Source organism: Felis catus, chromosome B2 (genome assembly GCF_018350175.1).
Source record: "Felis catus isolate Fca126 chromosome B2, F.catus_Fca126_mat1.0, whole genome shotgun sequence".
Lineage (NCBI taxonomy): Eukaryota > Metazoa > Chordata > Mammalia > Carnivora > Felidae > Felis > Felis catus.
Genome location: NC_058372.1, coordinates 73,635,739 through 73,652,989, shown reverse-complemented (window position 1 = coordinate 73,652,989; position 17,251 = coordinate 73,635,739). Strand labels below are relative to the sequence as shown.

The 17,251-nt window shown below is 33.0% G+C and overlaps 1 protein-coding gene and 1 long non-coding RNA gene across 5 annotated transcripts in view; one reads left to right on the top strand and one right to left on the bottom strand.

The window, feature by feature from the left end:
- Positions 1 to 17,251, bottom strand: part of LOC111560492 — a 35,635-nt gene that overhangs the window by 2,455 nt on the left and 15,929 nt on the right. The window contains exon 2 of the long non-coding RNA XR_006597967.1: positions 4,564 to 4,594. This is a non-coding gene — a long non-coding RNA (uncharacterized LOC111560492). The remainder of the gene's footprint in view (positions 1 to 4,563; positions 4,595 to 17,251) is intronic.
- IBTK (inhibitor of Bruton tyrosine kinase) overlaps positions 1 to 17,251 on the top strand; it is a 91,359-nt gene that overhangs the window by 66,417 nt on the left and 7,691 nt on the right. For all 4 annotated transcript variants that reach the window (XM_011282490.4, XM_011282487.4, XM_011282488.4 and 1 more), the window contains exon 26: positions 11,745 to 11,894. In XM_011282490.4, coding sequence (XP_011280792.3) covers positions 11,745 to 11,894 — 150 coding nt within the window. The remainder of the gene's footprint in view (positions 1 to 11,744; positions 11,895 to 17,251) is intronic.

Sequence of the window (17,251 nt, the reverse complement as noted above, 5' to 3'; positions counted from 1 at the left end):
ACAGTTTCTTCTTGGTATTCTAATTAGCATGTATTACTAAAGTAATTTAAGGAAGGAGCCTTACATTTTTTTCATTTGTTGTAAGAAACAATATATAGCATAGAAAAATTGGATGAACAATTTTTTACCACCTTAATTTCTTTGTCCTTCTGTGTACATCATGAATATCTTTGCAGTGTTAATAATCTTGGTTTTCGTTATCACTTGTTTATTTTTTAAGTGTTTATTTATTTTGAAAGAGAATAGAGAGAAAGAATCCTGAGGAGGCTCCACGCTGTCAGTGCAGAGCCTGATGTGGGGCTCGATCTCACAAACTGAGATTGCGACCTGAGCCGAAATCAAGAGTCAGACGCTTGGGGTGACTGGGTGGCTCAGTCGGTTAAGCGTCCGACTTCGGCTCAGGTCATGATCTCGCGGTTCGTGAGTTCAAGCCCCGCGTCGGGCTCTGTGCTGACAGCTCAGAGCCTGGAGCCTGTTTCAGATTCTGTGTCTCCCTCTCTCTCTCTGACCCTCCTCCGTTCATGCTCTGTCTCTCTCTGTCTCAAAAATAAATAAACGTTAAAAAAAAAAATTAAAAAAAAAAACAGTGAGACGCTGAACCAACTGAGCCATCCAGGCACCCCTCATTGTCACTTCTGTAAGCAGGAGTATTTACTTGCTATTATAGAGATTTTCTCCATTACAGTTTACCTGTAATTTGGAGATTAATAGGAGTAATCTCCAAAGAGGTCAGATAGCAGTTTTGAGGTGTATAAAATAGGTTGTACTTCCTGCCCCCCTTCCATCCTCCCTTTTCTTTGTAGCCTGTCAGAACCACTTACTACAGATCTGAAGCATGATCACAGAAAAGAAAGTAAAGGAAGATGTGGGAAAACCCAGGTAAAGAATAAAAGAGAGTAAAACTTGAGAGAATGGGTTTAGTAGAATGTTTAAATTCATCAGTATTTGTGCACACCTTCTATATATGAGACTATGGTAGACTGATTTGGTCACCCTCTGTAGGGTTTGTGGGATAGCTGTTAGAACATTGAGTTGTGTTTTCCCTAAAGAAAAGTATGGAGGGGCAGCTGGGTGGCTCATTCACTTAAGCGTCCAACTTAGCTCAGGTCATGATCTCATGGCTTGTCAGTTGGAGCCCCATGTCAGGCCTGTGCTGACAGCTCAGATCCTGGAGCCTGCTTTGGATTCTGTGTCTCCCTCTCTCTGTCCCTACCCAACTTGTTCTCTCTCTTTCTCTCTCAAAAAATAAATATTAAGAAAAGTATAGAAAAGATAAAAAGAAAGTTCTTGGATCAGCTCTCAAGATACTAAATATCTGTAACTTGAGAGAATTAACTAAGCACATGAGGAAGCTTTGGGCTTAGTAATATAGTTTTAGCTATGCCATTATTCACTTTTATTATTTAAAAACAAAAAGTAGGGGAGGATCCCAGGGAAGATGGCAGATTAGGAGGACCGTAAGCTCACTTTGTCCCATAATACAACAGATAACACACACATCATTTTAAATAACCCAGAAAATGATCCATACTACCAAGAGCAATCTATAGATTCAGTGCTGTCCCTATCAAAATAACAAGGGCCTTTTTCATAGGACTAGAAGAAATAATCCTAAAATTTGTATGAAATCACAAAATAACCTGAACAGCCCAAGTAATCTTGAGAAAGAACAAAGCTGTAATAATCAAAACAGCTATGGTACTGGCACAAAAACAGACACATAGATCAATGGTGTGGAATACAGAGTCTATAAATAAACTCATGCTTATATGGTCAATTAATCTTTGACAAAGGAAGCAAGAACATATAATGGGAAAAGAACACATCTCTTCAACAAATGGTGTTGGGAAAACTGGGCCATTTCCTTATACCATATCCAAAAATAAACTCAGAATGCATTAAAGACTTAAGGACAGAAACCATAAAACTACTAGAAGGAAATGGAGGTGGTAAGCTCTTAGACATCAGTGTGAACAACAAAATGAAAAGGCAGCTTACTAATTTGGAGAAGATAATTGCAAATGATATGACTGATCAGGGATTAATATCAAAAATACATAAAGAATTCCTACAACTCTATCAAAAAAAAAAAAAAAAAAAAAACCCAACTCAAGTAAAAAATGGGCTGAGGACCTGAATAGGCATTTTTCCAAAGAAGACATACAAAGAGGTAACTAATAGAAACGTGAAAAGATGTTCAGCATCACTAATCATCTGAAAAATGCAAAACCACATTGAGATACCACACTTCTGTCAGAATGATGATTGTCAAAAAGACAATAATAAGTGTTGGTGAGGATATGTTGAAAATGGAACTCTCATGCACTATTGGTGGAATGCAAAATGGTACAGCAGCTATCGAAAACCGTATGAAGGTTTCCCACAAAATTAAAAATAGAGCTTCTGTATGATCCTGCAGTTCTCCTTCTGGGTACTTATCTGAAGAAGATGAAAACGCTCATTGGAAAAGATAAATATAGAATCCTGTGTTCTTTGCAGCAATATTTATAATAGCCATGATATGATACAAGTAAGTACCATTGATGGATAAATGGATAAAGATGTGTTATGTATGTGTGTGTATATATACACACACAGTGGTATATGAGCCATAAAAAACAATGAAATCTTGGCATTTGCAACAAAATGGATGGACCTAGAAGATATTATGCTAGGTGAGATAAGGAGGAGAAAAACAAATACTCTATGATTTTCCTTATATATAAAATCTAAAAAACAAATGAACAAAACAGAAAGACTCATTCATACAAAGAACAGTCTGGTGGTTGCCAGATGGGAGAAGGGGAAGGGGATTAAAAAGTCAAAGTAACACACTTCCAGTCATAAAATAAATAAGACACATAGATACAATGCAGAGTAGGAAATACAGTTAATAATGTGTAACAATGTTCCTGCCAGATGGTAGCTAGATTATGGTGGGTGATCATTTCAGTGTATATAAATGTTGAATCACCTGAAACTAATATAATGTATGTCAACCATACTTTAATAAAATTAAAAAGTACAAACTAATCAATAGTTATATGTATCTTAGGATACCAAGTAAGTTTAGTTATAATTTTATTCTGAATTATTATCAAAGTGAATTATAAAATTATTTATGCACTTTTTGTGCATTTTTGGCTTCTTGAGACTATATTTTTGGCATCTGAAGGATCTTTTAAAGTTTCTTTCTGCTAAATTCTTCTGAATATATGTACTTTTATTTGTACTCATTGTACAGTGGGCTGATGGAACTTAGCAAAATATAGGTATTAATTTGTCAATATGTATCTAAAAATCAAATAAGCATATAAAATATATACATATGCTTTGTTTTGTTATGGAAATTTTATAAGTTAATGGAACTAATAAAATATTTGTTAGAGATTTTAAGAACCTATTTATAAAATGGTTGGTATTCATGAATTTTGATCCATATTTAGTATAAATGGAAATAATCATTATTTGATTGTTGAATACTTTTTACACATAGGGTGCAAATCTATGGTAGTATATGTTTGAAGAAACTAAAAATGAAATAAATTTGTTTTCCTGAGAGTATCCCATGTAAGTGTTCATCTAATGAAACTTGGTCAGATTTAAATTTTACTGTGCTATGAATAAATTAGAAAAGCTTAAATTAGCATTTTAATCTGATTTATAGATTGTATTTATAAAGTATATTCAGTATTGTAGTGATTTAAGTTTTTAAAGATATTTCTTAAAAGTGCATCTTCCTCATCCTGAAGAATCCTCTAACAAGATTTTTTTTCCTTACAAGATTTTTTATGCTATGTTTTTATCTTGAGGTTAAGGTGCAACTTCTTAGCACATCACAAATTAGCCCTGTGAGTCTGCTTCTGATTATGGGAAGGATTTTCACTAGTTTGTTGGCAGATTCGTTCACCTAGTTTATATAACTCATAGTACATAGTTGTGCTCCTGCTGTCTACAGTTAGGTGTGGCAATATGTATTAAAGACATCTGTTTTCTTGCATTAGAATAAGTTCTGATTGGCTGAATTTAAATCTAGTGTGCAAACACCAAGTGTATTTGAGAGTTGGCCAGTTTTCATTATCAACTGTTTTACTTGGAGAAATAATACATTTCTCACCATCTTGAGTGGAAGAATGCGCAAGCTTTGTGGCCTGGCTTGATATATAAATATAAATTCTTCCAAATTCCATATACAGGTAACCCATAAATTATAAACTAATTTCAATGTGTAACTCTTTAGAGCTGAAAATTTTATTTCTTAAGGCAAAAATTTCAGGGCTACTGTAGCTGAGAAAATCTTGATTAAGTTTTAGTGTGGCTGTAAGTGTCTACAAATGCTTCTTCATAAAGTTACTGTGGCTGCTAAGATGGCAAGTAGCCAGAGCCTGGGTTAGGAAAGCAAAATCATGGGAAATCAGACACTGTTCCAAATTATGGCATCATCAGTGGAAAGAATAGTAGAACTCATTTAAAGAAATCTGGGTAAGTCATTTTTATAGGTAACCAGTAAGCATGATTAATGAACATGTGAGTTTAAGATATTTTGTAAGCGCTGTTACTTACATTTGTTCCAAAGGAGATATTATCAGTAGCTCTAAAAAAAAAAAAAAATTGAGAGTTTTTAAGAAGTATATATATCATTTATATCTAGGAGTTCCTAAATTATTGCTAGGATAAATCTGACAACTTGTGCTTTTCAGATCATTATGAAATTTCTGTATTTAGAAACATGAATTACTTACAGGGGACATTCAATAGATTCTCCAGCAAGAACTTTTGCCAGCAGTGTTCGCAAATTGCTAATGTTACACTGTACTTTACACCATAGTTACCTTGTCAATGGAAACTGTTAGGTATGTGTGCTTTGGGGAGGAGGAAAGAGTTGTTAAAGAAATGGGGAGTGATTTCTTTTGTATATATGTTTAACTTTTTATTATGTTTTGTGTATGTACGTGTTTGGGGAAAATTTTTCATCAAGTTATAGGTAAGTTCCTTTTGAAGAAATATTTTTAGTATGAATACCTTAGTAGATCATGTTTCTAGTACAAATCTCTAAGGAAAATTTCTCTGATGTGATTTAAGGTTTTACTTAAAGAACTTTTAAATATGGGCACAGCAGTATAGTGATTAAGCTTAGGTTCTGGAGTGAGTCTTGCTTGAGTTTAAATCATGTATCCGTTACTTGGGAATAATGTAAACTTAGATCAGTTTTTTAATCTTTCTTGGTCTTACTTTCCTTGTCTATAAATAGAGTTAAAAATAGTACCTATTTCACAGGAGTATTATGAAGCTGAAACTGAGTCAAAGCATGAAACATTTAGTATATTCAACAATGTCTAATCGAATATGTAAATTTTAGCCATTAATATTTTAATAAGTTATAACTTAATTTGTAATATGGTTATAATATGTATTAAATTTTGGTGAACTTTTTTCTTAGAAAAATCTTATGTGAGACATTTTGTATTGATCTAATCTTTATTGAGCAAATAGAAATTTGGTGAAAATTTTTAGTTTTGTTATGAATTGATGCTTATCTCATACGATAGCAAAACAAAGTGTGGATCATCAGTATCTGTGTTATCTTTGGCACTTTATAGGAAGTATTGTCTTGATTTCTTACAGAAGGCAACAGTAGACTAGATGGCAAGGATGGGTTCCATCATTAAGAACTGGTTCTGCCTTATCTCTCGTGATCCCTGCACTTTGGTTATACTCTTCTTTTAAACATAGGAGATGATAAAAATGCTTATCTTTCAGGATTGTTACTGTAAGAATTAAATGACAGGATGCACGTTAAAGTGTTTTACAAATATAATTTGGTAATTAGGTCAGATTCAGGTACAAATGAGTTATTCAGACAAGATACAGGATTTTAGAAGTCCTCACTTTTTTATGGACTACCTCAGATAGTTTATGAACTTAATCTAGGTATGGATTTTAAGGTTTCTTCCAAGTATGAGATCCAGTTAGCATTTGTATTCACTTATTGACATGGCCACTTTGTTTTCTGAGTAAAGAAAATAGAAAAAAAAAAATAACTTAGGCCTGGAAGTTGTTTACATTATTATTGCTGAGAATTTTGACTATCTAATGTTAGGGATTCTGAAAATGATGCCAAGAATATGGTGTAGATCTAGTGTACAAAATAATAAGTAAGGGTTATCTTTTTAATTTTTCTCAGACTTTAGAAAAATACTAAGCCTATTATAACTGATTATATTTCTTCATGTCAGAACTTCCTTGTTCTCATTGTCTTCTTTTTCTCTTAAATCACAGTTTTGTTAAATGCTATGAAAATTATGGATAGTAAGACTTACATAGCATTTCTCTGTAACAGGTACTATTTTAAGTATTTTTCCATAAATTAACATTTGATTCTCAAACATTATCCTCATATTATTGATGAGGAAACTGGAGCACAAAGGTTAACTTATGAAGGTCAGAGCCAAAATTTGAACCCAGGAAGTCTAGCAACAGAGGCTGTGTGCCTAATCCTGACTGTTATCCTGCAAATTGCTTTTGTACTGATAGTAAAATAAAGCATTGATTATTAAGAGATTCTGATATCATAAAAATCTGAGTATGAGATCTTTGAAAGCTCAGTTGGTCTGTATAGATGATTAAATTTTTGCCTGTTTTTGGTGAATATTATTCTAAAATACATTCTACTTTTAGTTATCAAAGTATTATACTATAGTGAATGTGATTAATTTTGTGTATTTAGGGTCAACTTAATTTTTATTTCTATTTTATCCATGTAAAATTAGGTTTACATTTTAAGTAACTTTTTATTAAAACATTATATACACTTAAAAGTGCAGTTATCACAACTGTATAGGTTGAATTTTCACAAACTGAACACATCTTGCACACTCAGAATTCAAATCAAGAAGTAACATTACCAGTATCTAGTCCCCTCCTGCCACCCTGCCATGCCCCCTCCCCAGCCACCAACCCCCACTATCTTTTTTATCATCCACTCTCCTCTGACTTTTCTTTCCATAGATTTTCTTTTAATATATGTAAATAGAATTGTGTTCCTTTGTTCAATGTTATATTTATTAAACTCATTCATATTTTGATGAGTACTAATATCCATTGTGTAAATATTCATTCAATTTTTGTTAGCATTTGAGTATCCTCCTTTTTTTACTATTAGGATTGGTTCTGCTATAGATATTCTAGTTCATGTCTTTGGTATACATACAGTTGCATTTCTATTGGGTATATAACTAGGAATAACTGGGTCATAGGATATGCATGTATTCATTTTTAGTGAATATCACAAAACATTCTCATCAGTGGTCTATGAGTTGTTCTTTCTCCACCTCTTTACCAAAACTTGGAATTTTTTAACTTTATTTTAGTCTTTTGGGAAGGAGTGCAGATTTCCTTTTCTATTCTGTTCTTTTTTTAATAACGTTATCAAGGTATAATTTAAATACAGTAAACGAACTAACTTTGTATATAGAAGTTTTGGCAAATGTATTTACATCTGTATATTCACCACCCCAATGAAAATTTTAAAAATATGTCCATCATCCAAATACCTTTTCTTAGTCACTCTCTACCCTCCTCCCATGCCACCACTGATGAAATTTCTGTCACTATAGCTTAGTTTTCGCCTGCTCTCGAACTTTATATAAATGGTAGAAGTCCAGTATATTCTGTTTCCTTCATTCAACTTAAAGTTTTGGAGATTCATCCATGTTGTTGCATGTATCTGTAATTTCTTCCTTTCTTGTTGAGAAATACTGGGTTTCCAGTTTGTTTTATGAAAAAAAAAAAAGTTATATCCAAGTCTTAACAGATCTGTATTTTTATTTACTTAGGGTTGAAATTGCTGGGTCATATATTAAGTGAATGTTAGACTTTATCAGAAAATCACCAGGTGTTCCAGAATGGTCATATTTTACATTTCTGCCAGTAGTATGTGAGAATTCCTGTTGTTCCATACCCTATCCAACACTTGGTACACTTAATCTTTTTAATTTTGGCTATTCTGGTAGGTGTGGTTTATTTTACATTTCTCAGGGGCTTATTGGCCATTTTCATATCTTTGGGATGCATTTTCAGATTTTTGCCTTATAAATTGGGCAGTTTATTTTCTTAATATAGTACTGTTAGAGTTTTATATTCTGGAAGTAAGACCTTTGTTAGATATAGATGTTTTGTGAATATTTTCTTCCACTCTGTAGTTTAGCTTTTCATTTTCTTAACATTATCTTTTGAGGAAAAGTTCTGCATTTTGATAAAATGTATTGCATCAGTTTTTTGTTGTTATTTAATGTTAGGGCTTTTTGTGTCTTTGACTAAGGTTACAAAAATTTTGTTTTTGTTTTGATCTAGATGTTTTATAAGTTTAGCTTTTACGATTGGGTTTATGATTCAAATTTATTTTTATATATAAGGTAAGATAGAGCCCAAGGTTTTTGTCCCCCCCCCCCTTTTTTTTTTCCTTACCAGGTATCTAGTTGTTCCAGCACAATTTGTTGAAAAGATTGTCCTCTCCTCATTTTATTACTTGGCACTTTTGCTGGAAATCAGTTGACCATATATGTGTCCGTCTAATTCTGGACTCCTATTGAGTTCCATTTGATCTACATGTATATATCCTTAAGCCCGTTTCATACTGACTTGATAATGATAGCTTTTGTAAATATTGAAATCAGATAGTATAATTTCTTTGGCTTTGTTCTTTTTATACAAAATTATTTTTTCTAATTTAAATTTTTCCATGTTTGTATAAATCTTAGATTAGTTTATCAAAAATGCCTACTAGAATTTTTTAGGTATTGGGTTTGTAGATGAATTGGATTGACAATTTACGATATTGAGTCTCCCAATCATGAACCATATAATATCTTTTAGATCTTCCTTAGTTTCTCTTAGCAATTTTTTTATAGTCTTCAGTGTATAGATCATGCCTATCTGTGTTTTGTTAATTTTATCCCTAAATATATGTCATATTTCAGATCATAGGACTTTTCTATAGGATTTTTCTCTTTTATCCTGTGAGTGTTAGATCACCCTTGCATTCCAGGAGAAAGAAACCTCACTTGGTCATTGTTTATTATCTTTATTTAATAAACTGCTGGGCATTACCATTATCGCTGAAAGTTTTCTTCAAAAAGTTCTTTTTCATCCTGGTCCCTTCTCCATATCAATGTCAACCACTGTGGTGATTTTTCTTTTTTGACCACAGATTAGTTTTGCCCATTCTAGAAGTTTATGTGAGAACAAAACATAATATACTTTTTTCTGTTTTCATTCAGCATATTTTTTCTTTCATTCAGCATGTTTTTCAGATTTATCTGGGTTGTGTGAACCAATAGTTTATTCCCTTTTATTACTCGGTAGTATTCCAAGGTATGAATATACCACAGTTTGTATTTATTCCTGTTGATGGACACCTGGACTATTTCCAGTTTTTGGCTATTGTGAATAAAGCTGCTGTTTGAACATTCTTGTGTAGGCCTTTTAATAGACATATATTTTAATTTCTTTTGTATAAATACCAGGGAGAATTGCTGGATTATACAGAAGATACATGTTTACTTATTACAAAATTTCCAGTCCTTTCCCCACAGCACTGTGGTACCATTTTATCCTTCCAGCAACAATGTATGAGAGTATTGGTTATTTCATATTCTTGCCAGCACTGGTATTGTCAACTAATTTGACCCATTCTGGTAGGTGTGTAGCAGCCTGTCATTGAGGTTTTGTGTTTCCCTGGTGAATACTGAGTACTTTTTATATGTTTATTCATCATTAGCATACTTTCTTTGTGAAGTGTACATTCAAATCCTTTTTGCTTTTTGAAATTCCCTTGACTTTTATTATTTGTGTTTTTAAATTTTGAGTTCCAGGAGTTCTTTTTATGGTCTGGATACAAGTCATTTGTCACATACGTGTTTTGCAAATGTTTTCTGTTTTCTTAATATCTTCTGATGAGAAGTTTTAATTTTCATTAAGTGTAATTGATCATTTCTGTATTTGATGTTTATTCCTATATAAGTCCTAAGAAACCTTTGCCTACCACCAAGTTATAGTCGTCTGTTTTCTTCTAGGATACTTAGCTTTTACATTAGATATATGATCCATCTTGAATTAATTTGGGGATATGGTGTGAGATAAAGGTAAAGGTTTCTTTTATAAACCATTTGTTTATTATAGATAATTACTTTCACCACTGAATTGCTTTGGTAATTTAATTATTGAAAGTAGAAGGACTGTATATATGAGGTTCTATATGTAAGCTCTCTGTTCTTTTCCATTGATCTGTTAATCCTTATGTCAGTACCACTCTGTCTTCATTCCTGTGACTTGTTTTATCTTCTTCCAGCTTTGTATTTCTTTAAGAATACTTTGAAAAATCTAATTTTTTTGTATTCTCATAAATTTTAAAATCAATTTGTCAATTTCTACGATAAAAAAACTGCGGGATTATTGAATTTTTTAAATAGAGCTAGGTCTATATATTTTTTTATTTCTATTTTTGTTATCTTTGATAAATTGTGTTTTCAAGATATTTGTCCATTTTATGTAAGTTGTCAAATTTATTTGCACAAAGTTATTATAATCTTTATTATCTTTTTAATTCCAGTAGTATCTTGTATTATCTATTGCTTTGTAACAAATTATCCCTAAATAATGACTTAAAACAACCAGTGTTTATTGTCTCATAGTTCCTTTGGGTCCTATTGTCTCATATCCTCTGGATATGGCTTCACAGAGTTATTGCTTATGGGTGCCCCTGGCTCAAGTCTCACATTGCTGCAATCAGAGTTCAACGAGGACTGTAATCATTTCAGAGCCTGACTTGGGAAAGGATCCTTGTCCAGGTTCACTCATATAGAGAACTGGATGGATAGTTTTCTTCCTCACTTTCCTCATATTAAAGATGTTGTTCTACTGTCTTTTGGCTATCCTTGTTTCTAATAATCTAAGTGTTTTCATATTGTGTTGTATTTCTGTGGATGCTTTCAAGATTTTCTTTTGATCTTTGGTTTTCAGCAGTTTGCTCATGTGCCTAAGTATGGTTTTCTTTAGTTTGATCTTTGGGGTTTGCTAAAATTCTTCAATCTTTAAATTTGTATCTTCTACCAGATTTGGGGAATGCTTGGGCATTGTTTCTTTGAATATTTTTGTCAGCCATATTTCTCACCTCTCCTTCTGGGACTCCCAGTTATATTTATGGTAGACCTTTTGATATTATCTAAGTCACCATGGTGGAAATTTTTTCAGTCTTCCCTCTGTTTAGATTCAAAATTTTATATTGCTTTATCTTCAGTTTTACTGACTCTTTTCTAATCGGCTGTTACCTTCATCGGTGAATTTTGTTTTTTAAATATTGAATTAAAAGTTCTTAAATTTCTGTTTTATTCTTTTTCATAGTTTTTCTCTGGGCTTATTCTTTATTTTTCTCTGGGCTTATTCTTTAATTTATTCTGCACATTTTTTTATTGTTGCCTTAGGCATAGTTATAATACTTGTTTTTAATATCATTGTTAATTTCAACATCTGGGTTATCTTCAGTGTTGGTCTCCATTGTTTTTTTTTTTTAATCACATCATTTTGATTAGTTCACAACTGACAGCAAGAACCCAGCATCGCTTTAAAAACTAATTACATAATATTGTAAAATTTTTGGTGTACATTTTCCGCATTCTCCCATTGTCATTTCTAGCACTGACCTTTTAAAAAATGGATGTCTTAACATGATCTTTTGTCTTTTGCAGGGCATCTTCTCTACATTCAGTTTCATCTAAGTCATTCCGGGATTTCTTAGTAGAAGAAAAAAAATCTATTACTGGTCACAGTTCAGGAGATCATGTCAAAAAAGTTTGTTTTAAAGGAATAGAAAATTCCCAGTCTCCAAAAGTTGAAAGGTAATAAGTTAAACTTATACATTTTCTACCTTAAAAAATTCTATGGTAGTTTCACATTCTGAAATCTTTAAAAATTTATCAGGCGGATTTTTACACATTCTTTTACACTGAAAATTAACATGTCTTTTTTTTGAGGCTTTATTTTGGTAGAATTGTCTTATAGTAAGCTTGTATATATTTAAAGTATTTAATTTGATGTTTTGGCATATGTACCTGTGAAACCATCACCAGCTACACTCAAAACAGTGAATATAACCATCATTCTTAGAAGTTTCCTCATGCCCCTTTGTAATTTCTTCCTCCCTACCCCATTTTGCTCTCTAGGCAGCTACTAACCTGCTTGTGTCAGTATAGACCACCTTGTATATTCTAGTTTTATACCTGTAGGACCATTCAGTATGTAGTTTTTGATTCATCCATGTTGCTGTGTGTATCAATAGTTCATTCCATTTCATTGCTGAGTAGTAGTTCATTATGTAGATATAAAACAGATGATGGACCTTTGGGTGTTTCCAGTTTTTTCTCTAGCTATTTTTGATACAAGTTTTTAAAGTCCATTGTATTTTATTTTATTTATTTATTTTTGTATATACATCTTATTTAATTTTTTAATATGGAATTTATTGTCAAATTGGTTTCCATACAACACCTAGTGCTCATCCCAACAGGTGCCCTCCTCAATTCCCATCACCCACTTTCTCCTCCCTCCCACCCCCATCAACCCTCAGTTTATTCTCAGTTTTCTCTTATGGTTTGCCTCCTTCCCTCTCTGTAACTTTTTTTTTCCCCTTCCCCTCCTCCATAGTCTTCTGTTAAGTTTCTCAGGATCCACATAAGAGTGAAAACATATGGTATCTGTCTTTATCTGTATGACTTATTTCACTTAGCATCACACTCTCCAGTTCCATCCATGTTGCTACAAAAGGCCACATTTCATTCTTTCTCATTGCCAAGTAGTATTCCATTGTATATATAAACCACAACTTCTTTATCCATTCATCAGTTGATGGACATTTAGGTTCTTTCCATAATTTGGCTATTGTTGAAAGGTCCAATGTATTTTGAAAGAGGTTTCGTATTTTATTTTATTTTTTTTTTTTCAACATTTATTTTTGGGACAGAGAGAGACAGAGCATGAACGGGGGAGGGGCAGAGAGAGAGGGAGACACAGAATCGGAAACAGGCTCCAGGCTCTGAGCCATCAGCCCAGAGCCTGACGCGGGGCTCGAACTCAGGGACCGCGAGATCGTGACCTGGCTGAAGTCGGACGCTTAACCGACTGCGCCACCCAGGCGCCCCGAGGTTTTGTATTTTAAATGCTTACATGGAACATGAAAATCTAAGCATAATTTAAAAGCAATTTTCTAATAAAAATAGCTTCTTTGCCATGGTATGTAAATTCTCTTAATCACTGTACAAAAAGGAACATTCTTAGAGCATTAGATAGTCCTGTGTTGGAAGAAAGAACTGTGTTTCAAGTTGGTTGACTAAATGGAATTTTTTTTTCTTATTTTTGCTAATATGACATCTCCCAAAGATATTAATCCCTAAAGTATTTTAGACAAAACAAAAACATAATTAAAAATGTCAGCTGTGACCAGATTAATATTGTTTTAGGTAATGATAAACCTTTTTTCACTATTTGTTAAGCCTTTTTCCCCCTAAACCCTTTTTTTAAGTGAAATCTTATGTCCAATTCCAATGTTATCAAATATGTTTTGCCGATTGAATCAAGAAGAGGGATGTGGGAACCATTACTAGTTTAACCTTATCATATCTACCTTACAAGCAGCTCCTGAAGAACTGTCAAAGTCTTCTAACAACATTGGAAACTACTGGTTTAGATGAACTCTTTAAACTATTTTTGTAGTTTATGTCGTGACTGACTGCCTTATTATAGATAATGTATATTTGGGACCAAAGATCTTGAGCCATTTACTTACAATATGGAAAATCAGGGATCAGAAAGAATCTGAAAAAATCATTTGCTCTCTCTTCCTATCTTTATGAAAACTTTTATTAGTAGAACATGATTTTAAAATAAAAATCTTAAATGTAACTCTAACATATGAAACAGATAAACGTTTTATATGCTTACTTAGGAAAAAGAATATTAAGGCTGGTTTGTTAGGGTCATAAATACAGAATTGGGTGTGATGTAAGACATGTAGTCTTAAAATTGGCAAATATTTAATGACTTATCTGCTCTCTATCAGACATGATGCTAGGTACTAGAGTTACAGTGATAAAATTACCATAGCCCCTGCCTATTTAGAACACAGTCCAAAAGAGAAGAAAAACCTTACACAATTCAGTGTACAAAGCATATTTTAATTCTCTAATATTAAGAAAATCTTGACTGAAATAAGTAGTTATAAATGATATAAAAATCAACTCACAGATTCTTTAAGAGCACAGTTCACTTAAAGATGACAGAAGAAATTTTATTCTTGAATTGATGTAAGAATGAATGAACCTGGCAATAGAAGTTAACATGCCAATGATCTTCAGTGTATTAAAAGTATTTGTATATTTTTAGTTTTAAAGATGTATTTCAGAAAAAAAATACCAACAAATGTTGGGTGAACATTTTATTGTACACTGAAAATGACAAACTATTCAGTATTTATAAGGTGTTTTCTTAACAATGTTGAGGGAAGGACATTTTATTCCATTCATAGGTAATAGTCTCAAGTTCTCACAGTAAAAGTGTTTATTTTCAACTTCATTTGAATGCCATTGTACACATACACATGCATTTGTTTATATATTTCATAAATGTGTATGTTTACAAATTCTAAACAGATGTTTTAAATCATTATCTCTCATGTTTTTCAGTCCCAGGTTTTTAAAAATTTTAAGTTGGCTTTTGTTATACTCAGTAATGATCCTGTATCATAATACTTTTAAAAACTGAATATAGTCTTTTTCAATAATAAAAAGAAATAAGAATACCATTGGTTTTTGTAAATTGTGTGATGAGTGATGTAGACCCACTTTTAAGTAGAAAGACATGTAACTTATTTTCTTAATATGAAACACAAATCTGCATCTGCATGTATTCTTTTTTTTTTTCCTCCTTTCTTGTTTTGCACTGGAAGAGTTATTTTTCCTATCTAAGGTTAGTATTTGTACCTGTGCTGGCATCTTAACTCCTTTCCACTTCAAAAGCCTTAAGCTGCTAATTATCCCTTTCTTTTCTTGTGGATATTCAGCCTTTTTCCTTTTAGGTAGATACCTCCCATCTGGTTTTGAATATGCTCAAATCTCTCTCTTGTGGTCTGGGTGAGGTAATCAATCCCTCAGTCATCTCCCACACTTTCTTCTAACAGTTGTCCTATCATTACCAATCCTTTACTCCCTTCACAGCCAGATTTCTCAAAAGGGCTGTCAGCTCCCAATCACTTCTTAATCCAGTCTGGCTTCCAGTCCCATTACTAAACTGAAACAGTTGAGGTGAAGTTCAGCAGTGACCTCCATATTGCCAAAACCATGAACTTTTTTTTTATGACTCATTCTACTTGAAGTTCAATTGCAGGTCATCTTCTCATTTCACTTTATATTCTTTCTACACTATTTCATGAGCTTCTATCTTCAGTTATTAGCTATAAAGATTCAAAAATTTTATCACCTGCCCACAACTATCATCTGAGCTTCAGACTTAACTCTCTTCTTGATATCTTCATCCCACTTAGATGTTCTGAAATACTGTAAACTTTATGTCCAAAACCAAACGTTTTTTCTCATACCCCTTTCATAAAATCAAACAAAAATATAGAAAAAACATGGGGCGCCTGGGTGGCTCAGCTGGTTAAGCGTCCGACTTTGGCTCAGGTCATGATCTCACAAACTGTGAGTTCAAGCCCCGCCTCAGGCTCTGTGCTGACAGCCTGGAGCCTGCTTCGGATTCTGTCTGCTTCTCTCTCTGCCCCTCCCCTGCTCATGCTCTGTGTCTCAAAAATAAATAAAACATTAAAAAAATTTTTTTAAATATATACAAAAAACATCCCCTTCCCTGATTTTTCTTCCAAAAATTTTCCAGATTTTTTCTTCTTGATTTACCCAAAGATAACAGGAATATTATTTCAAAAAGATATATGCACCCCTATATTTATTGTAGCATTTTTTACAATAGCCAGGTATAGAAGCAGCATAAATGCCCATAGATAGATTAATAGATAAAGAAGATGTGTGTGTGTGTGTGTGTGTGTGTGTGTGTGTGTGTGTGTGTGAGATGGAATATTACTTAGCCATAAAGAAAAATGAGATCTTGCCATTTGTGACAACATGGATGGACCTAGAGAGTACTATGCTAAGTGAAAGAAATCAGAGAAAGACAAATACCATATCATTTCATTTATAAGCAGAATCTAAAAAAGCAAAAGAAACAAGCAAAAACAGAGACATAAATACAAAGAATGGATTGGTGGTTGCCAGAGGGGAGAGGGTTGGGAGGATGGGCAAAATAAGTGAAGGAGACTAAGAGGTATAAACTTGGGGTTATAAAATAAGTAAGTCATGGGGATGAAAAGTACAGCATAGGGAATATAGCCAATAATATGTAATAATGTTGTATGGTGACAGATGGTGACTACACTTACTGTGGTTAAGCATAGCATAATGTATAGAACTGTTGAATTACAGTTGTACACCTAAAGCTAAGATGACATTGTCAATTCTATTTCAAATAAAAAATGCATAAAGTCCAGTTCTTAATGAGAAGAATGGAATATTTTATGGTTAGTTGGAAACAAAAAGGTATATCATAATACTTAGCTTAAAATTAAGACAAAAGTTCTCTTTTAAAAAGCCCATTCTTCCTGAGTTTTCTTCCTTGGTAAATGGCATTTGCAAGTCTTTAACATTCTATTTTCCTGACCAATATCTAGTCTACCATTAGGACATGTCATTTTTAGATCTTGAAAATTTATCAGATCATATAGTAAACTTTGTCTTCACTGTTTTCTCCTTCGTTCATATTACTGTGATCTTTCACTTGGGCCACCTGAGTAGCCTAACTGGTACTTGCCATGGCTTTTCTTACATTCCTCCAGTATATTGAGCCAGTATATTCTTTACTGAGATGCAGGGTGAAAGCTAGAATCTGTATATGGCCTTTAAGGCCTACATAGTCTGGCTCCTGCCAGCCTCTTATCTTTCTCTTTTAACATCTCTGTATTCTAGTTCTCTTCTCAAATGCCATTTATTTCTGGCCACCTGCCTACCCTTTGACTAGTTGACTCTGATTCTTCTTTCAGTCTCTATTCAGTCATATTCTACGGAGAAGTCAGACTTCCCTTCCTGCGTCAGTTTTCTATGTGTTCCCATAGCATTTCTTATTCATCACACTTTCCACA